This window comes from Polypterus senegalus, chromosome 16 (assembly GCF_016835505.1).
Source record: "Polypterus senegalus isolate Bchr_013 chromosome 16, ASM1683550v1, whole genome shotgun sequence".
Classification (NCBI taxonomy): Eukaryota; Metazoa; Chordata; class Cladistia; order Polypteriformes; family Polypteridae; genus Polypterus; species Polypterus senegalus.
This window is the reverse complement of record NC_053169.1, coordinates 101,212,603-101,239,469: the sequence shown is the minus strand read 5'-3', so window position 1 is coordinate 101,239,469 and position 26,867 is coordinate 101,212,603. Positions and strand designations below refer to the sequence as shown.

The following is a 26,867-nucleotide window of genomic DNA, read 5'->3' as shown; positions in this document are numbered from 1 at the left end:
AAATGTTGTTTTTTACCGCAACAATGGCCAATATAACAAAGCTTTTCCTTTTTACATAAAGCGTGGTTACAAATTCAAGAAAAATGTAACACATTACGCCTTTGTTTTAGGAATTAGGTGTCTGTGTTTTCTAACCTACTTAATCCAGACCCAGCTAGCACAGGGCACAAGGCAGGAACAAACTCTGGATAGGATGCCAGTTCATCACAAGGCAAACACACACTCTCACACACACTTGGGCCAGTTTACTGTCACCAATTCACCTGACCTGCATGTCTTTAGAGAGTCGGACTAAACCCACGCAGACACAGTGAGAACATGCAGACTCCACACAGGGAGGACCGGGGTCTCAAACCCTGGTCTTCTTACTGCGAGGCAGCAGAAATATCACTGCACCATCATGCCATCCCACATCATAACAGAAGGAAAATCTGAAATATGGCAGTTATTTCCCATTATGTTTAATGGAAAAGAAATCGGCTTTTGCTTGCTAAGATAAATGCTTGACAGTTTTAAAATAAAACAACAGCAAATCAGAAATTTCAGGTTCAAGAGTGAAACAGAACAGGATCAGGAGCAAAGTGATACTTTTACTGTAGTGGAGACATGTTTAAAATCTGCTATTAGTACACACCTTAACTAAAAGCAGATCAGTGCTGTAGAAAATTCTGTCTGTTTTTATAAATAACGATACAAACTAACAATTAAGACTAATAAAATCAGATTGTGAATGTAATGTTCAAAACACATGCAAAATGTTTTACACCATAACACATCTGGAATAACACTTCGAAATTAGTTTGAGGTAAACTGAAGGACTGTTATATAATCAAATGTCAGCATTTGCCTTTAAATCAGAATTTTTCATAATAGTGATATTCGATCTAACAGCCTATATAAATGTAAATACTTTATTATTATTATTATAAATGTAGCATAATAAGGGTACAATTGATAGGAGCTAAAAATGTGTCCATGCTGTATGGTGGGTAGTGTTTGCCTTACTGGTTAGTATTCCTATTACACAGTGCATGTATTTTATCCATGGACTTCATAATGTTATCTCTCGTTTTTTGCAGGACACTGATTTTGTGTGTTTTGATGGAGGACCAGATCATTTTGATAGTTATGATGTAGATAAACTGCTGGAGTCGGTTCATTTGAAAGACAAGAGTGAAGTGGTAGAATCTGAAATACCTGACTCTGTGAAAGAAGAAAAAAATGAAAATGATGACAACCGAAGTAAAGAGGAAAATCTGCTGCATGGAGAGAAAGAGGAAACTAGAGTCCACGAAAATGACCAAAATGAAAACGAAGACAAAAAAAGTAAAGAGGAAAATCTCCTAGTCGGCAAGAAAGAGGAAACTAACATTCACAAAAAAGATGAAAGTGAAAATGAACAAAAGCAAAATAAAGAGGAAGAGCTGGCAGTCAGTGAGGAGGAGGACCCGGTAGTCCATGGAAATGACAAAAACGATGAAAAACAAAATAAAGAACAAGAGCTGGCAGATAGTGAAAAAGTGGAAACTGCAGTTCATGAAAATGATGAAAAACATAATAAAGAAGAGCTGCCAGACGGTGAAAAGGTGGAAACTGTAGTTCACGAAAAAGACAAAAATGAAAATGGCGTAAAACAAACTAAAGAGGAAAGGCTGCCACTCAGTGAAAAAGAGGAAAGGACCGTCCACAAAACCGATAAAGATCAAAATGATAATTTAGAACTTGACAATGAAGAAAAAGTATTAGAAGACTCTGATGTTTCCGAAACATCTGAAGATGAGAAAGCGACTGATGTTGAACTCTCCACAAGTTCTAAACAAGAAAATGAAACCGAATCCTCTGGTGAACCACAACGTGATTCTGGAGCCTCAGTATCAAATGGAAATGAGAATATTAATGATGCTACTCTGAGTCAAAAGGAAGATTTAACAAAAACAGTAGATGGAGCTGAATTAAAGGAGGCAGAAGCTAAGACGTTACAGGAAGAGCCTAATAACACTCTAAGATCAAAATTGGAATTTACTTTTGATGCTGTGGTCTCCAATGATGAGAATACAAGGAAAGTTACACCGCTTTATGAGGGCGCGGATGAAGAAGAGAATGAATTAGAAGCCACCACAGAAGGGTTTGTCGAACCTTCCAAAGTGACTCCTTTACTGCCATATTCCAAAGACAAAGAAGAACCTGAGAGAGAAAGCAAAGATGAAGAACCTGCTCATAGTTTGGAAAATGATGAAGAACAAACTAAACAAGATCAGTCCCATAAATTGGATAAGCAAGCGGAAAAACACGAAAACACCGACAGTCCAGAAAAAGCAAAAAGCATGTGGACAACATTTGGAGACACTGTGTTTGCTATTGTAAGTGGAGGTGAAACCACACGCAAGGTTAGCACTATAGATGAGGATGATGAGGAGGAGGAGGAGGAGGAAGAAGAAGAAAAAAAGAATGAAGAGCCAAAAAAAGACATTGTATACTTTTTAGACTCCGATAGCCCTAATGCCAAAGAAGAAGTTGATTTAGCCAGTCAAGACTTTGAAGAGACTGTAAATGTTTCCATTGATCACGGACATCAACAGTCTGAGAATTTAGAGAATGCTGATGGCAGGCATGAATTAGATCCAAAAAGCAAGTCTGAGGTTTCTGTGAATGAAACAAGTGAAGTCAAAGAACACCAGCAGAATAAGGAAGATGAACCTGCACCACTGACGGAAGATGCATCAAACAAACTTAAAAACACTGAAGCAAATACCAGTGGCGCACATCTTGTCTCTGAAGGTGGTGAACAACCTAAAAATATAGTGGACAGTGATTGGGAAAATGAAGAGATTCATTCTGATGAAGACCCAGAGATGGAAGCAAATCCAAGTAGCACTAATCAAACGAGAAATGAAATAGCAAATACTGAAGTGGAGGGGAGTGAAAACAGCGAAGATGTAAAGACAGAAGATGAGAGTTCACCTTCAGAAGATCAAAATACTGAGACTAAAACTCAAAAGACTAAAGATAAAGAGGATGAAGAACTGTCTTCTGAGGAAAGATATGACGATTTTACAAATGAATTGGCAAAGGAGTCAGAGGTAAACACTACAGACAAGAAGGAAGTTGATGAAGAAAAAGAGGAAACACAGGAAGAACACGAGACCTTATCTTCTGATGAAGAAACTGACTTGGAGGAAGAAACACTATTAGAGGATGAAAATGCTGTTGCTGCTGATGTTGATAATAAGGGTGTGGAGAACAATGGGGAAACGTCTGACAACCGTGATATTGACATTGATACCCATGATCTGGATGATGACCAGAATAGTACAAAAACTACAGCTGAGGAGGAGGATGATGAACAAGATCTAGGAGATGAGCTCACAAAATCTGCACCGCTACAGGAGAAGGAAATGAAGGTGAAAGCAGAGGATGATGAGGGAAAAGATGAAGCTGATAAGAGAACAGAGTCTCCAGAAGAAGAAGAAGAAGAAGGTGGTATAAATATTAAAGATCCAGACGAAAACACCATTTTAGATGAAAGCGCTAATGCGACAACATCATCTAAAGCACCGAAGGAGGAACACTCTGAAGTGAATTACAGTGAAAGCATAAGAGAACTCACAATTCTGAAGACTCATTTTGGAGAAAAGCAGCTCCAGCTATTCTATAAATATTTGGATGTGCATGATGTCTTCAAAGTGGAGGCAATGTTCCACGATTTGGAAGAAGAGCTGAAACTTGCTAGACAGACAAGTAGAAATACTGAGGAAATAGAAAAAAGCCTGGATGATATCCTGGAATCTTCTGAGGTCAGCATCCTTGATCAAATAGAAAAAATGCTAGATAAACGAGAGACCAAGAATGAAGAGCTCCAGCAGATGGACAAGGATATGGCCGATGCAGAGGCATCAATGCTAGAAGACTTCCAAGAGCTGGCTTTTCAACTGCGACAGAAGTACTCGGCTGCAAGTGACAGCACTCCATTGGCACCAGGAGTCCACCATCATGAAAGCATTACAGGTGTGTAACACGGCAATTTATACATACTGCACTTCATTGTTATGCTTGTTTATAGCTAATCAAGATTAAAAAAAAAATAATTTCCTTGACTTGTCCTATAGTACAATGGGGGAAATAAGGATTTGATCCCCTGCTGAATTTGTAAGTTTGCTCACTTAGAAAGAAATAAACAGTCTCACATTTTATAAGGTAGTTTCATTTTATGGAGAGACACAGAATATCAACCAAAAATCCAGAAAAAAAAATAATACATAAATGTTATAAATTGATTTGCATGTCATATAGTGAAATAAGCATTTGATGCCCTCCTACAACCCAGACAGAATTCTGTATCCTCTTGTATACACTTAGATGGGGAGAGGTATGAAACTGTTAATTCTTATCTTCATGTCCACAAATGGATTCAGTTTATTATTCTAAATTAGCCTTCAAAGTAGGTTAATTCAGTGTGTGCTTCATACTTCACTTATAGTGCAGTTACCCTGTGATTAAGTTTATTTCTGGATAACTATCTTCTTATATATAAACGTCTACGAGTGGAAGTGTGTGTGTTTGTCTGTCGGGGTGAGGGCTCTGCCTCTAAGGAAACCGAATACTCGCTTAGCCCCTAATAACACAAGCAAGGCCGGCACGTCAGCAAAATGAAACCTCCGAAGAAAGACAAAGTCGCTTAGCCGTTAACATCGGCAAAACAGGTATCCCCTTTTACTTTTCCCCCTGCCACTAATACACAAGCGAGGCGAGCACGTCCGCAAAACGAATCCTTCTAGGAGAAAGACACCCAGAGTAGTTCCTTTCAATTACCTGACATCTCTACATTTCAATTTTTTTTCTGACGATTTCAATAGTTTCTAGGACCACTGGGTTTTTACAGCACGGGCTTACACAGCTAGTTATCTTATATATAAACATCTATGCATGGAAGTGTGTGTCTGTCTGTCCGGCCCGGAAGTGAGAGGTGGAGTCGGGGTAAGGGCTGCACCTCTGAGGAAACGGAAAACTCGCTTAGCCGCTAGTAACACAAGCGAGGCCAGCATGTCAGCAAAATGAAACCTCCGAAGAAAGACAAAGTCGCTTAGCCGCTAACATCGGCAAAACGGTTTTCCTTTTACTTTTCCTCCCACCGCTAATGCACAAGCGATGCGAGCACGTCAGCAAAACAAAAACACCAAGGAGAGAGACCCCCTGAGTAGTTCCTTTCAATTACCCAACATCTTTGCATTTCAGTTTTTTTTTTCTCTGACGATTTCAATAGCTTTCTAGGACCCCGGGCTTTTTACAGCAGGGGCTTACACAGCTAGTCTATAATATATGTCTGTGAATAACATTTATCTATAATTGTGAATTAACCTACAAACTGCTGTTTTTTTTTTTTTGTTTTTTTTTAGACTAACTCCTAAATATATATTTATTTTGGTACAGAATAATAATAATAACTATTCCATGTTTACATTTTTTTTTGTAGACGTTAAGAGTAAAATTCCGGACAACGGGTTGGAAACAGAGAAAGATGAAAATAAAGAATTTGAAATGAATGTGGTGGATGAAAACAATGAAGGTATGTGAGAATAATATGATAGTTCTAATTTGTTACTAACCCTCACCTATGTTATAATTATCTTCTCGGTATTCAAATGTGCCACTATCTTACTGCCAAGTTGTTTTGCCTGCCTAAGATAGTCATCTGTGATGGAGGGTCTCAGGAATCGTTGGGTAGAGGGGTCCTTTTATTGGATTGGCTGACCCAACGCTGTCTCAGCTGTGGAATGGCCAATAGGGGGAGGAGGCTTGATGGCCGAGGTCTCCAGGACTCTGAACAAATCCAAATCCTATTATGTGATATCATCTACTGTGAAATTCTGCTCTGTCCTTATAATATTTTTAGAGAATGACTTGTGTTCTCTTCTGTGTATTGTATTGTATTGTATTGACCGTCACCCTACGGTATTGTATTGTATTGACCGTCACCCTTCGTTTTAACACCCACTGCACGCCCAAATTACCTGGAAAGGGGTTTCTCTTTGACTGTCTTTCCCGAGGCTGCTTCCATTTTTTCCCTACTAGGATTTTTGGGGAGTTTTTCCTTGTCTTCTTAGAGAGTCAAGGCTGAGGGGCTGTCAAGAGGCAGGGTCTGTTAAAGCCCATTACGGCACTTCTTGTGTGATTTTGGGCTATACAAAAATAAATTGTATTGTATTGTATATTGTCCTAAAGGTAAAGTGAGTAAATGAAATACTTTGTGGTGTTTTTTATAGGAGGTTTCTCCATGTACAGGGTGAGTCAAAATTATGTTAACAATAATGGTACTGCTATGTATATACTTGTATACAATTTTGTGGACAATTTATGTGCCACATATGGTAGATGTGTTGAACATGATGGCGAACAGGTTGAGACATTCCTGTAAATCATCCTGCAGATATGAAGTATGTTTTGTGAATAAATTGTTTCCGCTATTCAAATGTTAACATAATTTTGAGTCACCCTGTATATTAAAAAAATATATAATTTTCTATTTCTTGTGAACACCAGTCATTTGCCACATTATTGATACTGAGGAATCCTCTGAAACAAATGTGGATTTATAGGCATGAGACCAGCTTTCGTGGTATCAAATTCTGCCTGTGGCCTTTTATCATGTAGTGTATGACATGAATGAAATGCAACGCAAAGGCTAACAAAACTGCATTTTGTCGAAAATGGGTGACTAAGGCAGCCAAGGCATATCGTGCCAAACCGACTGTACTTTGGCAGAACCGTCATTCACAGTCTGTATAGTGATGGAAAGGGGGGCATTGGCCGTGCATAACACAAAGGCCTTGGCCATTTAACGCTTTATCTGTTAAAAGAAGGATTTTGAAATCAGCCCCAGGCTTAACTAGAAGTATAAGGACATGAGAACTCTCTAGAAGAAACAGTATATGTTTGTTGTAGACGGACAGGGAGATTTCCTTTTCGAAGGGCGGGTTCTAATTCTGCAAGCAAAATTCTCAAATGCCCGTTTTTGTGTCTGATTCTGCTCGTGTTTAGCCTCTGACTCCCATTGTGACCCTAAAACAACATTTATGATGACTTTACAAAACATAATAGTCAAAGAACAATTTGTTACCTAAGAAAAAATGGCGTTAGGCTTCTGAAGTTAGAATTTGGTACTTGTGTACTAAACGGACGCATGGCACCAAATTTAAGAGGGGAGGTTGCATAAGGTTTCCCCCTACCCACTCGGGCGGTGGGCTCCGTGGAGGAGGTTTCACTGCCGTCTGTTTAGTACACTAGTACCTAAAATTCTTTTTTTCTTTTCCTTCAATGCAGCTCTTAATTCATCACCAGTTACTGAAAGCCCTGCAGTCTTGGCTGAAAATGACCAAAACGATGGCACTACACAATCTTGGACCTCCACACTGATTGACATTTTAAGGGCGATCAAGAAATACACTGTGCGTTATTTTGAAATGGTAAGTACTGCTTGAAATGATTTGTACATCTTTTTTTTTTTGTTTTGTTTTGTTCATATACACTGCGTACTTCATTTGCTTTTGGGTTGAAATACATAAAATGTACAAGCCAAATGTGCTATTAGTGCAGTCTTCTGCTACAAAGTTAATGGTCCCCTGTCCCACCCTAACCACTTGTGAAAGCTTCAGGTTGAATGCAGCATTGATTTTTGGATATTAAAATTAGACGCACAGTACCAGGTAGACGATCCTGGAAAATGTTGTCTTGCACAGTTGCCTTAGAATATCACATGGATGCCCAGGGGTATCTTGATCTGGACACTCCGTAACTTGAGTGGTTTACTTGAAAAGCTATTGTTTACATCCGCCATTCTGAAAGGAACCGGTGTTTAAATGACAAAATAGTGCAATTTTGATGAGATACTTTTTAATATGTATCTGAAATTTGCATTACCCTTGCCTCTAAGATGTATGGAAAATGTGACAATAAAATACACTGCACCTCACAACGAAAATGATGAGACCCCCTCTACAACGAACAACAAACTCTCATTGCAGAAGTGCTGGCACCAGGGCCACCTGTAATATGTGAAGGGCTGCGAGTCCATGAGGATACCCTTTGAAAATAGTTACTTTTTTAACACATCTGAACTTATGATTGTAATTTTATTTATACTAACAAAGTAATGGGTCTAATCCAATAAGTAACACTGAAGTGTTTAATCGTTACTAATTTATTCAGCAGAAATGAAAATTATTAGCATGTTTAAAAAAAAAAAACAAACAAAAAAAAAAGTACATATTGAGCTTCCTGACTCTTGTCAGTCTCCCTGGAATGACTCATATTGTATCCTGTAGTGCCAGGGTGTCGGCTGTGCATTCTGGAACTTTCTCTTTAGAATGGCTCTTCACTTTAGTAGTGCAAGGATGACCTGTTTGAAAGTGGCACCTGCTTAGTTCCATGTTCCAGATTTTTCCACGAAAGTGAGGGACAATTATTTTTTCCATTGAGTACCATACATAATTTTGGATATAGGTAACGGATGTTGTGCAAAATACAATACATGCATTTTTTTTTTTTTTTAAATATCTTCTGTATATTGGACACCACACCACATGATTTGCGCTTTCTTATTAATTACTGACAAGTGATCACTTGGCTCTTGCAGTTGCTCTGTAAGGTTGTTTTTCTGTGTTTTCTTAGTCACCATTACTGTATTTACTCATTTGCTAAATGGACGTTGGGCTGTTGTGTTTACCAAATGGCTTACACTAAGCATGTGAATATTTGAGTAACAAGCAGGATATTGCTGCTTTATTCCAGGAACTGACATTATCCTTTTTTATTTACATGTCAACTTAATTCTCATTGCATGCAGGCAGATCTTCTTGAGAGAGTTTGTTCTCACAAACAGTTGATAAATATATCATTTTTAAAGTTTGGCTTTTCTCCCCCTTGTGTTTTAGATTGGACACCTTGATGCTCTTAAACCGTTTTACTAGAGCTGTCGTCTTAGTGTTCTAATAAATGGATCTGTCAGCAGGTGTGTGTTTTAGTGTATGGTATGTGATGTTTCACACAGTTTAATTTGGAGGTTTTGTCAAGCTGGTAAATTGTTTAATAGGGCCAATGCATTTTTAATACAGTATATCTCTATAATCAAACATCTGCCTGTCTGTCCGCTTTTCACGAGAAAACTACTTAACGGATTTAGATCGGGTTTTTCTGTATAATTTGCTTAACATTCCGGTTGATTTTGTGACTTCCCTCATCACGCTAAGTGTCATAGTTCGCTTGCGGTACTGATTTAATTCCATGAATCTGAGAGACACGCAGTGGGTGTAGGGCAGGGGTGGGGCTGGGCCCCCTTCACTCATGTGCCAGCTTCTGGGCGTAACCTTAACTCTGCATAGTTAGCGAACAAGAGAACTACTTAACGGATTTAGATTGGTCTTTTTTCTAGAATTTGCTTGGACATTCTGGTTGATTTTTGTGACTTCTCTTATTGCGCTAAGAATCATAGTTCATTAGCAGCAATGATATATTCGCACTAATCCAAGATGGAAGCTGTGGGCCGAGTGGAGGGGGAATCGTGACGTCCGGAGTGGAGAACCCGGCAGGGCCCTCCTCACTGTCCTGTTTCACCAATACGCAGGCGGAGCTGCAGGGGACGGCTTATTATAAATATGACAGTGGTGCCATTTTGCTAGTTGCTAATGCATTTCTCTTAAATAGACTACACCTGTGTTTCTTAGAACTTTTTGGGACTGTGGGGCCTATATTTAAAAAAAAAAAAAAAATTGATCCACAGAGCCCCTATAAAAATGTAAAAAAAAAAATACAAAATAGTTATGCGGAAAATATTTTAATCGAGGAAATTTCTATAAATACATGCATATACAGTCAGTGTGTATATATATATATATATATATATATATATATATATATATATATATATATATATATATATGTATGTATATATATACAGTGCATAAATAAATTAGCAAAACCTCAAGAAACTTTTTCACATTGTCATTATGGGGTGTTGTGTGTAGAATTCTGAGGAAAAAATTAATTTAATCCATTTTGGAATAAGGCTGTAACATAAAATGTGGAAAAAGTGATGCGCTGTGAATACTTTCCGGATGCACTGTGTGTGTGTGTATATATATATATATATATATATATATATATATATATATATAGAGATAGAGATAGAGATAGAGATAGAGATAGAGATAGAGATAGAGATAGAGATAGAGATAGAGATAGATATAGATATAGATATAGAGAGAGATTTTAATTAAGTGTAGTAGGCAGGATTAGATAGATGTAAAATAACAATTTCCTGTTCATGTTGCCATTGTATGACACACATCCATATTTGGTGTAAAGATAGCTTTATTGTAGCATAGCTGTCATATTAAGCTTATATTTATATTTTGTTTTTGTTGCAGTGACAGGTCGAATATCCAGTTTCACATGTGAATGTAGAAGCAAACTGGAGTGTTTCTGGAACCTAAATGCTTACTCACTTAAAAATCCACATTTCATTTTACTTAACTAAAATTTATCAAGAAGTAAACTAGTTTCCGGTTTTTTTTTTGTTTTTTTTTTTTTAATATAATGTATAAGGAGAGACCAGTTAACATTGCCTACTTCATTCACAGACAGGTCATTCTTTAATTGTTCGTTAAGATTAAATGGATCCAGAGCCCACAAGAGAACTTCTATCGAGTTCAGTCTTTTAAAAATGTTGAACTAAAGACTTATTGTAAATGACTCGTCACAGTAAGTTTTTTTTTTTAGCTGGCTAAAACTGAAAATCTTTGTTTCTCATTTCTGCCGTATTCATTTGGTCAGTGAATTACTGAAGTTATCAAATAAGTTGTTTTCAATTCATTCACTTTACCCAAAGCTTTAGTTTTTTTCTTTGGCCCTTCTATTTTATTATAACTGTCAAACATTTTTATGCGTTTCCTTAAGTGATACGTTACTTCAGTTTTTGAAAACATTAATGTCTGCAGGTTAAGAACCCTGTTCCAATCTGTATCTTTTATTTTTGAATTTGATAGGAATATATCATTACCTCTGCTCTCAGATCCTCACAAAGTCTTTTTAAAAATCTGATCACAAAAAACTGCACTCATCCTCCATATGTAGTAATAGTATAAACAATTCTCTGATCTAAAATCAAACAAGAAATTCCAATATTACGAATGCGGCCAGTTTTTAGGTAATGCGCTCAATTAGATGCACGGTGCCCCTCGGACCACAGAGACGCTTCTTGACTATCACAACAGACCGCGACAACTGTGCGTTCAGGTCCGTCTGAGCTCCGAGCGTCAAATTCGACCAATTCATTGATCGCCGCAATTTTTTCTGAATACAGTGCATTACGACTGATGACCCAGGGAAATCCTAAAAGTTTTTGCGGAAACAATTTAAATAACATGGTAAATGGCCTGTATTTGATATAGCGCCTAACTAGAGTTCAAGAACCCCCCTAGGCGCTTTACAGCACAACAGTCATTCACCCATTCACACACACATTCATACACTGGTGATGATAAGCTACTATGTGGGCACACTGACAGAAGTGAGGCTGCCGAACACTGGCGCCACCAATCCTTCCGACCACCACCAGCAGGCAAGGTAGGTTAAGTGTCTTGCCCAAGGACACAACAGCTGCATTCTCATACACTTTTAAAGGTTAGACACCGTACACTTCAAACAGCCAAACCCCAGCATGAGTAGATGCACGTGTTTCGATGTATGTCTCATAATTCTTTTTCACTTTTGAGATGAATATTTAAGTAAATCAAATGGAATTTTCTCGATTATTGTCCGGATGACGTTAAATAAACGTTTACCTTCGATGTGTTAACATAGATGTTCTTTACAATGTCTTTCATGTTTCAATGAAAAGAAATCCCTTCAAAAGAAAGGAACGTTAGTCCGGATCAGGGTACTGCCGCTTGCTTTGTCGCTGGTGATGACGTCTCCTGGTGTCGCTGGTCGCGCGCTTGTGACGCGCGCTTGTGTTGACGTGTTCTAGCGAGAGTGAAGTTCAGCAGCAGAGCGCCGGTGGAAGTAGCGCGCAGGAAGAGAGAGACGCTCGGTGCACTTGCACTGCATTGGCTTGTTGCGCTAAGTACTTGACATTTGCACCTGCAGACGCCTGATATTTTTTTTTTTTGCTTCCTCCCAGAGCTATGGATACATTTGCTTTGTGTCTCAAGAGCACCGCCCGTAATCTCTGTGAATATATGAACTATAAATAGGCCTGTTTTAATAAATTGAAATCGTCCCGTCAGCGCCTGGTGTCTTAATCGCTGGCCTGGCCGCGGTGAAATCTTTTCCAATTGTCATTAGTTCAGAGAAGTTGGGATTGCTTTGCAAAACCGAGCCGTCATGGAGTCGGGGTCGGACGGAGCTTCGGTAGCCGGAGAAGCGGCGGTGTTTACTTCTGTTTATTACGCCCTAGTTCAGTCAGCAGTTCGCGTGAGTACCCACTTTGGTTTATGTTTCACTGACAGATAACTTGTTTCTCTGCCTTATCTACCTTAGTCTGTGGCTTGAGCGGTTTCTCTTTGGACGTGTTGTTTAAAATGTGAGCAGCATATACGAGGCGGTACTTCGACTCTTCCTGTCAAGACTGTTTTATGAAACCAAATATTTAGTTTGTGATTGATTTGAACTTATAAATGGATTCTGTAAACATTTATGCAATAGTGGAGGTTTGACCAGCCCAGCTGTACTTTAACGGAAGGTCACTCACTTGGTGTAAACCCACCCGCAGCTTTCGCTTACGCCTTAAGTTCAAATGCAGTGTCGCATGTGCCCATATTTGTATGGCTGCATTTATGTCAATTTGTGTACGTGAGGGGAGAAGGTCGATGTTTGGCACCCACCCCCGTTCAATCGGCCTTTTATTTAAACAGCGCCCTGGCGAAAGGTAATTTTATAGACTGAAACTGATTGCATGAACGCAATCGAAATAAAACTATCAGAGTAGAAACAAAGATTTAACACTGAGGGTACAGTAGGAGAGGATCCTTCGTCGGAAACGGAGAATGATGGAGTAGAAGCATAGAAGTGGGTTCAGATTAAAATCGAAGAGGATCGATTCAGGAAGAAGAGTTTGTTGTAGAAAACAAAACTACGTAAAATGAGCGTCTTCACTTGAGTATAAATTAGAGTGTTGGAGAGTGAAAAGGACTATTTCTTTAATAGTTTTGTTGCAGAAGCTAACGTTCAAAAGATCTTAAGTTTCATGTGCTTAAAAACGGACTGAGAAGTGCGTAGAGATTTTTTTATTATTATTATTCTGATTCCTTTATCCAAGGCGGTTTACAACATTTGAGATTTTTTTTGCCTGCATTGCCTTGAAAGGTTGCATATTGTAATCTTGCCAGTTAGCTAATAAAATGGGTCATTTTGCTTAATTTCTTACTACATCCATAATGGGTAACACGGTACAACACCCTAGTACTACGGAAAGGTTTTCAGATTTATTAAAAAATCCAAAGCTGAAATCTGTGTTCCATAGAAATATTCAGATCCTTAAGTCAGTGCTTTGTATGTAAGTCCATTTGGCAGCAATTCCAGCTTTGAGTCTTCTTGGGTTAGTCTCTGCAAACTTTGCACACTTGGATCTGGGTGTCATCCCATTTTTATTGGAAGATCCTCTAAAGCTCCATTTGATTGGATTGAAAGTGTTTGTAAACTGCTATCTTCTGGTCCCTCCATGCAAGTCCTGTGGGGTTTAAGTCTGGGAATTGGTTGGGCCAATCATGGACAGTCAAAGACACCTCCCGAAGCCACTCCTGCATTGTCTTGGCTGTATGTATTGGGTCATTGTCATGCAGAAAGGTGAACTTCACTGGGAATTGGAATGAAGTTCTTGTCTCTGACCTTGAATTGATTTCTCATTACTTGTATTCTTTTCATTGCTGTGGACATTTCTTTGTGCAATTGAGTTAATATTTGAGGTATGCTGTAGAAAGATTTTTTATTTTATTTTATTAAGTGTACCTGATGATGTACCCAAGTTCTGACAGTTTTTTATCAGTATGCTGCTGCTGGAGTATCCTATGTGAATTTCCCCTTGATGGTTTGAGTCACACCATTTAACAGAGTCCTAGATTAGGTTCCTATACTCCTCCTCCTGCCCACTTCTGATGCAGCCCACCATAGCAGTGTCGTCAGCAAATCTTTGCACGTGGCAGGACGCCAAGTTGTATTGGAAGTCTGATGTATGTTGGCTGAACAGGACCGGAGAAAGTCCAGTCCCCTGCGGTGCTTCTGTGCTGCTGACCACAATGTCAGACCTGCAGTTCCCGAGATGCACATACTGAGGTCTGTCTGTAAGAGAGTCCACGATCCATGGCACCAGGTATGAATCTACTCCCATCTCTGTCATCTTGTCCCTGAGGAGCAGAGGTTGGATGGTGCTGAAGGTGCTAGAGAAGTCCAGAAACATAATTCTTATAGCACCACTGCCTCTGTCCAAGTGGGAGAGGGATCGGTGTAGCATGTAGATGATGCCATCCTCTGCTCCCACCTTCTCCTGGTATGCGAACTGCAGAGGGTCGAGGGAGTGGTGGACCTGTGGCCTCAGGTGGTGAAGCAGCAGCCGCTCCATGGTCTTCATGGACATGTGACGTCAGAGCGACAGGCCAGAAGTCATTTAGCTCACTAGGACTTGATACCTTTGGAACTGGGGTAATGCAAGATGTTTTCCAAAGCCTCGGGACTCTCCCCTGTTCCAGGCTCAGGTTGAACATGTGCTGTAGAGGACTCCCCAGCTCCAGCGCACAGGCCTTCACAGGCATGAAGTCCCCTTAGCTCTCTACTTACTTGGGCTGCTGTAATTGCGGGTGGGGGGAAACTTTCTCCTATGCTGGTATCATATATATATATATATATATATATATATCATATCATATATATCATATATATATAATATGCGTGTGTGTATATATGTGAAAATTAATGTTGTGTATGTATTAGATATGATGGTTTCTGTGTTTGTTGATAAGTAAAGTCTTTGTGGTTTTTTGTTGGTGAAACTTGCCGAGTTTAAGATGAAAAGTTTCACAGTTTTGGCTGCTGCTGTTAAGGCATTTGTTTGGAGCTTTGGAAATACAAGGTAATCTTAAGAGGTGATATCTTAGTTTATATTGCTGCTCAATCTTTGTTTTATTTACCTGCATATCTCAAAGCACATTGAAATGTATTTGAAAATGTTTTAAGTGTGTGTATATACAGTAGGTGTATAGGCACACAATTTCTTTATTTTTTTTCTTTTCCTAGCCCACTTTTTCAATTTAGGTTTGCACTGAACTTGCCCCTGTCCTTTGCAGCATTGGGGCACCAGTTCATATCAAATTATTTTTAAATTTTGTATAAGAAAGTTAAGCAATTATAAGATGGTTAACCTTATTAAAAAAAAAAAAGAAAGAAAACCATATTTTGTTTTATTTAATTTTTTTTGCACCTGTTATTACAACTTAATTTTGTTAACATCTGTTAGCATAGCCTCTAAAAGGTGAGGGGAGAAGGGGGGCACCGTTCTATTTATATTTGTTTCCGTAATCAGAAGTGAGATGCTCTCAGTTTCACTGACATGACTTAAACATGCAGTGTTTTTGGACTCCTCATATTTACACCTTGAGCTTTATCCTCTCTTAAATTGTAAATCTCAGTAAACAGTTTCTATGTACTTTAAATGGTTTTATCAAGTGAAGTTTAATAAGACTGTACAAATTAATAAGCATTATAATAGTATATTATACTTAATAACTAACTTATTATCATAATATCTTTTCTTTTGTCCCTTAAATTTTAGTTGGTTAATGCACTTCCTGAAGACTGGCAGCCTGGAGCAACTTGCTATGGACTTCCATGGGAGCCAGTGGTAACGACTGTCCTGGTTGGATTCATTTCATTTATGATTTTCTTTTGGAGGACAGTCCTTGCTGTAAGTGGAAGATTTGCCATCTTTTCTTGATTTATGTTGACTTTTTTAGCCATCAAATGTCACATCTGCAGCACTGAGCTGTATGTATCTTGTCTTTTGTCCAAGGTCACCGTGTTCCTAACTACAGGCCGTGACCTTTACCATTAAATTGTCAGAGTGACTGTGTGCTTTAACGTTTGTAAGACATCTCTTGTGTAACATCTGTTTAATACCCATAATGTTTCCTGTCTGTTTCAGGTGAAAAGTAGGCTATACCAGGGTAAGTTTCAGGATGATTTAATTGTTTATCCACCCTTAACCTATATATATATATATTAATTATAAAATATTTTTGAAAACTTGTTTCATATTAAACATTTTGTTAATATATTTAACTTTTGCTACAGTGACTGAAAAGCAACTGGGAGAAAAAATAAAGCAATTGATTGACGAAAAACAGGAGATTCTTAGTAAAATTTCAGAATTGAAAGAAAAAGTAAGTGGTCTTTTTTCATGATATTTTAAACCTTATTACGTTTTTTTATGTCAAAGTGGCAAGTGTTTAAGTGTGTTATGCAAGATTTATTTGATGCTAAAGAACAGTGGAAATCTTTGAAGTTTTTTAAAATGTCATTCACATTATGCATTAGGTTCCACACTTTACAAAACATTTGTGTTGCATGATTTCAGCTGGGTGTGTTGAAAGTAGTGTAGTACAGTAGTGGCTGACTGTAACAAGCATAAGGAAACACTTCAGTCTCTCGAGCTGTTTTGCTTCAATCAGTGCTTATCAACCTGCAGCTTCAGGGAGTCATGAGGATTAAATGTTTTCTCAAAACATTTTTTCTCTTAACTGGACTCCCAGCTTATTTAAGCAAGCCATTATTTCCCAGTTTCTGTTTTTTACAGCGATCGGGAAATCACAAACTGGTTATACTATGTTTTTACTGAATGAAGCAGGAATTTATTCATGTTAGAATGGTAACAATTCATTTTTTATATAATGTTTAGGTTATTTAGACATTATTTATTAATAAGAACACACTTGGATGCTCCTTTTAGAGTCATTTGTGCTGGTGTCATCTCTGCTCAGCATTAGTTGTCGGTATTCAGATGCAATTAAGAAAGCAAACCTAACAGAAGAATAACAAAAACCAAAGTAAGCATTTAAAGAAATCAGAAATGAAGATATATTTGTAATTTTCTTTAAGTATAAATCTGACACTACTGACACATTCTAAATGCAAAATAAAAGGGATAAAGGGGTCAGCTAGTTAAACCATGTGATCATTTAAAGGTCAAGATGACTGACTGATTGATTGGGAAATTGGTGGGAACAAAAACCTGCAGCTGCAGGGGGTCCCTGAGGTTTGAAGGTTAATAAACACTGGATTAGATAATAGGTAAATTTCCGCTAATATAGATACTTAATGTTAATTGCATTTATTTGTAATTAGTAAAGTCATAGGAACTGACTTGTAAATTAGAAGGCATACTACTAAAATTTTGCCCAAGCATTGGAATCTGACCCTCCATCCACTCATTGCTCCAACATATGCAAATGGCGCTGTTTTCATTCATGGTCAATTATAAGACACAGCTAGTATAACCCCCAGTAATAAATATAACAGAGAAGAGTTTGTTATTGCCAATACATTTTTTAGACACATGATTGAAACAGCCCTCAGTCCGAAAAGGAGCATCTGTCTGTCTGTCTGTCTGTCTGATCCTGCCCACTACACTGTTTGTCTGTCTGTCTGTCTTGAGATAGATATAAAAGTCTGTGTATGTATGTATGTTCCAGCATCACTTCCGAATGGCTCGATTTTCGTGAAACTTGATACACATTTCTCATTGGTCGACAAATACTGTAGGGTGAAATCAACCCAAACCTAGGGTGGGTGGTGATCTTGCAGTCTTGTATGCATGTTATCATCCTGTTGACACTCAGAATGACCACCAGAGGGAGAACTGGAGGTGACTGGCAGCATTCTTTATGTTTGAGCATCACCACACCCCTGTTGCTTTTGAAATTAAATAGTCGGCTGGTTCTGAGTATCAACTGGATGATAACATACATACAAGACTGCACCCTATACTTTTAAAGCATAACCATTTTTCTTCATTTAATTTTCAGTAAAATGCCTTTTAGGATGCTTTTTTTATTTTTTTTATTTGTTCTTTTGAATATCTCTAGATCAAAATTTGTGAACAGCAGATTGCAGACTCTGAGAAAACCAAATCCTCTGATTCTGTTGAAAATGAAGAACTTAAGGTGAGCAAAAAGTAATTTATATTTTTTATGAAATGTTTTTTGACAGTCTGTATAAAAAATACATTTTGTACTTTTTCAAAAGGAAACATTTAAGGAGCTTCAAAAAATAAACCACCAAATGAAAGAAAAGATTAAAACACTTCAGATTTCCTTAGAGGAAGAAAAGAACAATAATTTGCTTCAAGAGGCGAAGGTAAGGTTTTGTTGTTTGTTTTTTTTAAATAATGTTTTAGCTTTTCAATAATGCTTTTTGGCTCTTTCTGTTATGAAAAGAATCACATTGACTTACCTTAGTTTAACTGACTTAGCTTAGTGTTAGAAAATTACTGAGTGATATGACTGAGAAGAACCCCACATTAACAGTCTTAAGTTATTCTTGCAGAAGGCAGAGTATTTCAATCAGCTTGACATTTGACTGTGCTGTGTGAATGACTGAGACAATGATTTGAAACGGCCAGCTCCACTCTGGGCTACTGGAAGGTATACTGTATTTAGAATGACTGTTAATGTCCAGGTGTCATTGTTCGGGGCACAGTCCCAGCCATTCTCACAGCAAATGCAGGGAGTATGTTAATGCGCCCTGTTTTGGCCAGCTTTTCGTGTGGGTTTCTTGCTTAAGTTCTTGTATCTCTTCATGTTTCACATATTCCGTTAAAAGTGCTTATTTGGGAGAACGCAGATGTGTCATATTGATCCAACCAATCTACTTTTTTTTTTCCATCCATGTTACTTAAGGGGCTGTATACAAAATCAAAAGGGTTTTTAAAAAGTTTTTTTTTTGGATCAGAATTTTGTGTCATTTTCTTCTTTCATCGTTCTGTCAACAGAATAGTTTGTTGTGGCATTATTAATCAGGGTCACAATGTTAGAGACCCCTTTAAAATATGTATTTTGTAATTTTCTGGTTTAGTTTTTAGTTTTCTTCTCTAGATTTTTTTTTTCTCAATAAACATTAATTAAATTTTCAATGAAGCCTTTTTTAATATTTCTGGTCTGTCTTTTATCGAATCAACAAGTCTTTCCCTACTCTAAATTTTTCAGTATATGTGTGCTTTGATCGCATGCATCAGTTCTCTTCATAGTTACTCTGCACTTGCTTTCCTCCTTTCAGCTTCTCTCTGAAGGCTGTGTGTGTTAACACTCTGTTTGAGCCTTCTGAGAATTAATGGAAGTTTAGTTTTGTCATTTAAATTTAGGAGGAGAAATATCTAAAATGCATTGCTGAGCACACCAACAAAAGTGTCATTCAGCTGTGATTAGCACTGCCAAATGCCGTATGCATTTAAAGGTCACATACCACAGAGAACCACTGTAAGAGTTCCATAGAGAAACTTTGCCTCAGAGTATTCTTAGTTTATGGAAGGTATGATGTTAAGTCTCAGTTGAAAGAGATTCAGTCCTTTTGAATTATCGATGTAAGATACCAATGATAAAGGGGGCAATGTCACTTTGTTCAACGTAGGCTTTTTTGAGAATATGAATTTCCTTAGAGGTAATAGTCTGGATATAGTGACCAGAATAAGCTTTGTCTTGTTTAGTGCCAAGAACCTGTTTGTTTTTGTACTTAACAGATTTCTGAAACAAAGGCACATATTGATAAATTACAGAAAACGATTCACTCTACTACTGCAGAGCTTTCAAAGGTAAGTTTTTGGTTTTTTTTTCTTTCCCAGTTAAGTATGTCCGGTCCCTGTTGCAGTATAACGTACTAATACAATCCCTAATCTGAATTATTTTTCTTCAGTAAAATATTTTCCCAATTCAATCATTTGTCCATTTACTTATTATTATTATTATTATTATTTTATTCTTGCCTTACTGTTGATTTACTGACTTCTGCGATGAGATCTACTAGTCTTTACTTTAACCTCCAATTTTAAATGAAATTGGAGTTTTGTGTTTTTTTGTTTTTATTTTGTCATGGTAGTTTTGAGTCTAAAGTAGTAACCAGCTGTGGATGGGTTGTCAGAATGGAGCACTGAACATCACATTTTTTTTTTCATATGGAGCTGTTTTGGAATTATCTGTCAACCTAATTTCTTTCATGCATTATTTTAATCATACATCTAGAATTGCAAAAATAGCATTGAGCATAATAATTCAGTTAGAATGTGATGGGAGTAGAAACAGACTTAAAATTCATGTGAATCTGCTCTAATTTGGCTTAATTAAACATACACCCCCCACCCCCCCAACAAAGAATGGGAAGCAAATTTAATTGAAATGGGCCAAATTTTTTTTTTTTTGGATAAAATGGGTAAACACTTTATTACCTTTCAAGAAAGGAACTTAAAGGAGGATCTAAACGCCTTTCGCTTTCTACGTGAAGAAATCAGCTGCACTGTTCCCAAATGTTTTCTGGATACAAACAAAAGATAATGGCCAGAACAGTCCAAGTTTACATTGCCAAACCTTCTAGATAAGCAAGCATATGTTTGGAGATAGTTGTTAACTGATACATATTTCTGATCTCTGTAGCATAATTTTTTAGCTAATGTAGAAGCGCACCTTTGGAACAGGAAAAGTTAGTGTTGCTCCTTTGCTTCACCTACTAAATACTACAATGACTTGTGAGCAGAAACTGCTGAATAACCTTGATATGGGCAGATAATAAGAGGGTTACATGTAGGGGGAAACTCAAGTATAAAGACTTCTGTCTGAATGGGTGCACTGCAGTTTAACAGCTGATTTGCAGTCTGTATCTGGCAATTCATATATTCAAGATTTTCATACATATATAGATTTCCAAACTGTGAATCCACTTTACTGAAGAGGGCACATGTTGGGCTAATGACCTGACCAATGCAGACACTCTATTGTAAAGTGAATCAAAATGTTATTTTTAATGCTGTGCAGGCAGATGTGAAGGAAGTGGTCTGCTTAAAGTTCATCAGATGGACCAGAGTTTTAGTAGGTTTTAACATTCCACCGAGCCTTAGAGTGGCTCATGTACCCTGTTGAAAAGGCTTAATGAGGGCACCTATTTAACCACACTAACTTTGAATAGCTTTGCAAGCCATCTGCCACCTGTGACATGCATACAAGGTAAGGAAGTGTTGCTAGTAGATACAAATTCCTCCAGCCCCACACTCCAGTGTCCCCTCACTAAAATTATCAAGTAGTCCTCTGCATAGTTTTGCAAAAAATGCTGCAGATTCCTACCCAAACTGCCAGTCAAGAAACATTCAGCATATGTCAGTACACCGGTGGCTCTGAGGCTAGGGATCTGCACTGGCAGTCTGAAGGTTGGCGGTTCAAATCCCGTAAATGGCAATAGGGACCCTGCTCTGTTGGGTCCTTGAGCACGGCCCTTAACCTGCAATTGCTGAGCGCTTTGAGTAGTAAGAAGCGCTATATAAATGCAAATAAGTATTATTACATTTATTCTTATAAGGATAAAATAACAAATAATTCTTATTATAATTTAGCCTTATTTATTTCGGCATGTAATAAAATATTTGATAATTTTATGTTTTAGGCAAAAACTCGTGCTAAGGAAGCAAAACATAAAGAAGAAACTCTAATGGCCGAGTTAGATGTACTAGTCCAAGAAAATAACAAGCTAAAGCAAAACAAAAACAAGGTAGGCATTAAAACAAGAAATTAAAAGGTAAATGTTTAAGAGAATAAGTATTTTTATTTTTTTTTTTGCAAATTTTTGACAGTTGCAATGCAACTGTTCATTTTTTTTTTGGAATATTATGCAAATCTAGTAGAATACCGTAAAGAAAGTTCAATTTTTTTTTCCTCTAAGCTTATGAGATGTATTTTTGGCTTCTTTACAGCAATTAGAAAACATCAAGGGTTGGGAAGAGAGATATAAAGAACTTTCTGAGCAAATTAAAGGGTTCCAGAAAACTCAAAAGGAGTTGGAAGAAAAGCTTGCCCATAAAGATAATGAAATTGAGGTAGGATACAAGGATTACTGTTATTCTGTTCAAAGCGTTCTTTTATTTATCTAATTTCAAGGTCTTTCACATAAAGATATATATATATATATATATATATATATATATATATATATATATATATATATATATATATATATATATATATATATATATAAATAAAATATGAATGACACATTAATTGTACTGATCTTATTTATTCAGGTATTGTCAGACTGCATAACTGAACTGCGTCAGTTAGAGGCAGAAGCTACTTGTGAAACCGCTTCTTTACAGAAAGTGAATTCTAATGGAGAAATAGCAGGTACTAAATAATGCATTTCTTGTTTTACCAGGCTAGTGTTACATTTTTAAAGGAGTTCTCCACCCAAAAATGAAATATTTTTCTATGTTTCTTATAAGTAAATAAACCACTTCCAGAAAATGTTCTGTTGAACGAAAGTGCAATATGCTGAAATGTGCCTGGGCATTTGAATTGAAGAACCTCCTCCTCCTTGTACACTGAGACACACATAAAAATAAAGATTAAAAATTAAATAAAATTAAGTCAAAATATTATTTGGAAGGCAATATGCCTCACCCTTATACTTGTGCATATGTGATCCGAGATGCTTCAACAAGCAGAATGTCCGTTCACCCATGCAGTTTTGCAGACTGCCACTGGATAATCTCAAGGTACTCAAGCTGTCGATATAAATATTAATGTAACGACGGGAGGCAGGTCTGCAGTGGAGATGCTCGTTCATACCTGAGCCTGTTTCATTTTTGTTCATAGAGCTTTTACCAGATGTGGCTTATTTAACAAGGGTTTTATTACTAACTTTCATTTGATTATTTGATTATCACTCTTATAGTAAAATTGTTGGAAAGACTAAGCAACCTTAGTCTTTATTATATTGGGATTAACATTCGTGATTTCCTATTATGTTCTTACAGAGAAAAAGAATGACGTAATAAAAAATAAAATTAAACAGATGATGGATGTTTCTAGGGTAAGTAGTTTCCACCCTACCCTTGCTGCTAATGTTTTGTGTGTTTTCTTTCTTAACCAAGTTTTATGTGCATGATTTAATAATATAACACAAGCAATAAAAGACCTTATTGTCACAATTTAGCAGTTCTTCAGTGTGAAATCTTTCATTCTTATTAGTGTGTATTTGCCTCAAGCATTGTGTTTACTTTTTTATTATATACAAAACAAGTAAAATTGATAAACATCTAGAATTATTTTTGTCATTCATATTAATTTTTTTCACATCTTTCATGGCGAGTGCTTTCACTTAAGGTCATCACCATTAGACTACTATTCCTGCCATCGCGGTGCACTCCCTTGAAAGCCTAGTGTGATGTGACAGGGACTCGGTCCAACTAATCTGTGACTCGCCCTAAGAAAATCAGACAGCTTTAATTTTCTTTAGTCGTAGGGGCGAGCTCTGTATACATGAGGCCTGACAAAGAGTGAGTGTTTATCTGGAAGTGCAGTGCTTGTAATGCAGTGACGAGGACCAACCAGAAAAGAAGCCTTTCTGTCCAATTGCCTTGTTTTGTATGAACCACAAGAGAATGTTAAAAATAAAATGAAAGGGGAACAGATTGTGGCTGAACTCACTGAACCAATTAACCCTTTGTACAGCACTGGCTTGCCAGCATGATGTTTAATAATTTGTCACACCCAGCAATGTTCAGACATGTATCCTGACATGGTCCGGCGATGAGATCAACACCTGCAGTCATAAAGTCATGTGACATTATTGGCTTTAGCTGCTCTTTACTCCACCGCTAATAACTTTATTTTTAACAGCTAGAAGTAGAAATGATAGCGTGAGTAGTGAGACTGAAGCAATAAAAATACTTTTGTTCAACTTTGCCTGTAAATGTTTTAATGTGATACAAATGTATAGTTTTGCAGGTGAAAATTCAGTCATGCTTTGTGCTGGTTGATGCTTTAATACAAATATTACAAAAAACAGCTTTAGCAAATACTAAGTTTAATTTCATGTGTTCTGTTTTTTCAAATCCATATTTCAAACAGTTAACTTAAAAATAGAAATAAATGCCTGCCAAAGATGTCTGTTCACAAACTGGCACATGGTAGTTAAGGGATTTTCATTTCATCCAAGAGGTTGCTGTGTTAGTATTGTGACAAATGTTGTATCTACTACACCTCATTTAAGGAAAGGATAGCCAAGTAACTTGTGACATATAGATATCCGAATCTGGCCTCTTGGGCTTTAAGATGTGTGTTGTATAAGTAATGGCCATATTGCTGGACTGTTGTGTTATAGTTAAAATGGTGGCTTTATTTCCAAAATAGCTATCTTGTGTTATAAATGGAACAGTGTGTATTCAGTCAGGAAGCTTGGGAGCTTCAAGACATCAACCACCTGCTTGCACAAGAACCTTTGGGACTTGTTTACTTCTTGAAAAATGTATTATTATACAGATTATTAGTATGTATGTGTAATGACATGTGATTTCAGCTACTGTTTTCTGTTTCATTGCATGTTATAAACCAGAGCTGTTGGCACCAATGCTATGTTAATTTTTTCATGTTAGTTTTTAGTTAGGCATTAATTTTTTTTTCTCTCTGTATTTATGTCAATTGTAGATAAAAACTAAATTGACAATAGTCGAAGAAGAAAGAGAGCGATACATGTCTAGATTACTACTGGAAGAAAAATCAAGACATGCACTTGAAGGTTAACTTAATGCTTTTATTGCTTTCATAAATAACTGTTGTGATGACACTGATTTGTTTGTGTTTTTTTTTTAATTTGATATTAAGCAGACTGTACCATCTCTTTGTAGAGCTGATTAAAAAACTGGAGCATGACCACAGTTCTTTAACTATTGAGAAGAATCGGCTTGAAAATGATTTCAAGACTATACAACAGAAACTGGAGATTATGAATGAACTATACCAACAAAAAGAGAATGCTCTCCAGCAGTGAGTATTGCAAGACTTTCATTGGCAAAACCAACTGGGTGGTTTGGCCCTCTGCCTTATTTAATCCAAATAGTGAACTGGAAATTTGTAATCTGGATAAAGTTAACGTAAAGTATAAACATGTTTTACAAAGCTCATGACTCAATTTCTCAATACCTATCACAACCAGTATCTCCTTGATATATTTGAAGATGGCTAAATGCCATGACACAGTGAGACTTTACTAACAGTTTTTTGTCACAGACTGCATTTACATAATTATATGGAATGGAGATTGTTGTGCCATGCCCCTGTCACCTCCAAGTTGTGTAGTCTGACAGACCCAGTGACTTTGTCCAACCAGTTTTTGACACTGCCTTAAGTGGTACAGACAAGATTCTGTATACAAGAGCTAGCTGACAAGCAATGAGCACTCACCCAGCAGTATGATGCCTATTAATGCAGCTACGAGAAACAAAGAACAAAGGTATTTTGGACCTGACAAACAGCAGAAACGCTAGTCTTCCTGATTTTGTGTGTTTTATGTACAACAACAGAATTGAACAAACAAAAAAGTCAGATGGTATTTGAACTCGCTTTACCTCTAAAGCCTTTGTATGGGCACCAACTCCATCAGACAGCTTGTTATTTGCCTTTAGAAAAAGGGGTGCACTTGAGATACTTTGGAGATGTGAAACTGTGAAAGTCCTCGAGCAGTCATCTAATTGTGACAGCCTTGTTAACCTTATCAAAACTGCAAGTCAACGTAATGCAGAGCTGCCCAAATTTATACATGTTAATCACCAACATGTGTATATTAGGCATATTGGATGAGTTCCACAGAATTCCTGGTTTAAGATGAATTTTAAAAAAGGAGCATATTATTCACAGTCATTACTCTTGTACTTCACCTTGAATATGAGCAGTTTCCTTTAACTGTCTTGTCACACTTTATATATATATATATATATATATATATATATATATATATATATATATATATATATATATATATATATATATATATATATATATATATATAAAATAAATAAATAAAAGGCTTGTTTAAATTTAATAACACCCTGAAGAAAGGTTTTAAGCAGGATATTCATAGATGATCATCTCTTCATCTTAGAAAAGCTAGGAGGCCAGATGCACTAGCACAAACACAGTTTACAGCAGAAAAGCACTAACCTTAATACAACAGAATACATTATAGATATCTTTGCTGAATTCCTCAGCCTGTTTACCTTTTGAAACGTGCTGCACATATGGATGGAACACGCTTGTTAATAATATAAGTTTTAATGTAGGCAAAAATAGTGCAATATTGACTTTTGAATTTCCATGTGTTATTGTATAGGTGTATAAATCTATGCTACCACATATGTATATAAGTTCTTACAAAGCTGTTATTTATTGAATTTTCTTTCAGAAAATTATCTCAGGAAGAGTTTGAGCGACGTGAAAAAGAGCAGAAGCTGTCTGAAGTGGATGGAAAAGCTCTTCAGGCAGAGGAACAATTAAAGATCTATAAAATGAGAATTCAAGAAATAGAAGAGGAGCTGCAAAAAACCGAGCGCTCCTATAAAAATCAGGTATGGCGTGTATTGTAGCATGTGATTGTATTTTAAAGTACCAAAAAGCAGTTATTCATTGTCTAACCTGCTCACTTGTGAACAGGGTTGCAGGGGGTGCTAGAACATATCCCAGCTAGCCCAGAGCCAGGGTGTACATACACCCCAACCACACACCAGTACCAAAAGTATAAGATGTTCAGCATTTTTTCAAGTCAGTTATTTTTTTTAAATTGTGGTATGCATTAGTTTACCA

At 37.0% G+C, this 26,867-nt stretch overlaps 1 protein-coding gene across 10 annotated transcripts in view; it reads left to right on the top strand.

The window, feature by feature from the left end:
- mia3 (MIA SH3 domain ER export factor 3) overlaps positions 1-26,867 on the top strand; it is a 57,438-nt gene that overhangs the window by 22,176 nt on the left and 8,395 nt on the right. For all 10 annotated transcript variants that reach the window (XM_039738128.1, XM_039738127.1, XM_039738126.1 and 7 more), the window contains exons 4-19: positions 1,080-4,005; positions 5,471-5,563; positions 7,318-7,460; positions 15,815-15,946; positions 16,184-16,205; positions 16,333-16,421; positions 18,123-18,200; positions 18,283-18,393; positions 19,772-19,843; positions 21,679-21,783; positions 21,986-22,108; positions 22,313-22,412; positions 23,045-23,100; positions 24,717-24,807; positions 24,917-25,055; positions 26,470-26,632. In XM_039738128.1, the coding sequence (XP_039594062.1) occupies positions 1,080-4,005; positions 5,471-5,563; positions 7,318-7,460; positions 15,815-15,946; positions 16,184-16,205; positions 16,333-16,421; positions 18,123-18,200; positions 18,283-18,393; positions 19,772-19,843; positions 21,679-21,783; positions 21,986-22,108; positions 22,313-22,412; positions 23,045-23,100; positions 24,717-24,807; positions 24,917-25,055; positions 26,470-26,632 (4,443 nt within the window). The remainder of the gene's footprint in view (positions 1-1,079; positions 4,006-5,470; positions 5,564-7,317; positions 7,461-15,814; positions 15,947-16,183; positions 16,206-16,332; positions 16,422-18,122; positions 18,201-18,282; positions 18,394-19,771; positions 19,844-21,678; positions 21,784-21,985; positions 22,109-22,312; positions 22,413-23,044; positions 23,101-24,716; positions 24,808-24,916; positions 25,056-26,469; positions 26,633-26,867) is intronic.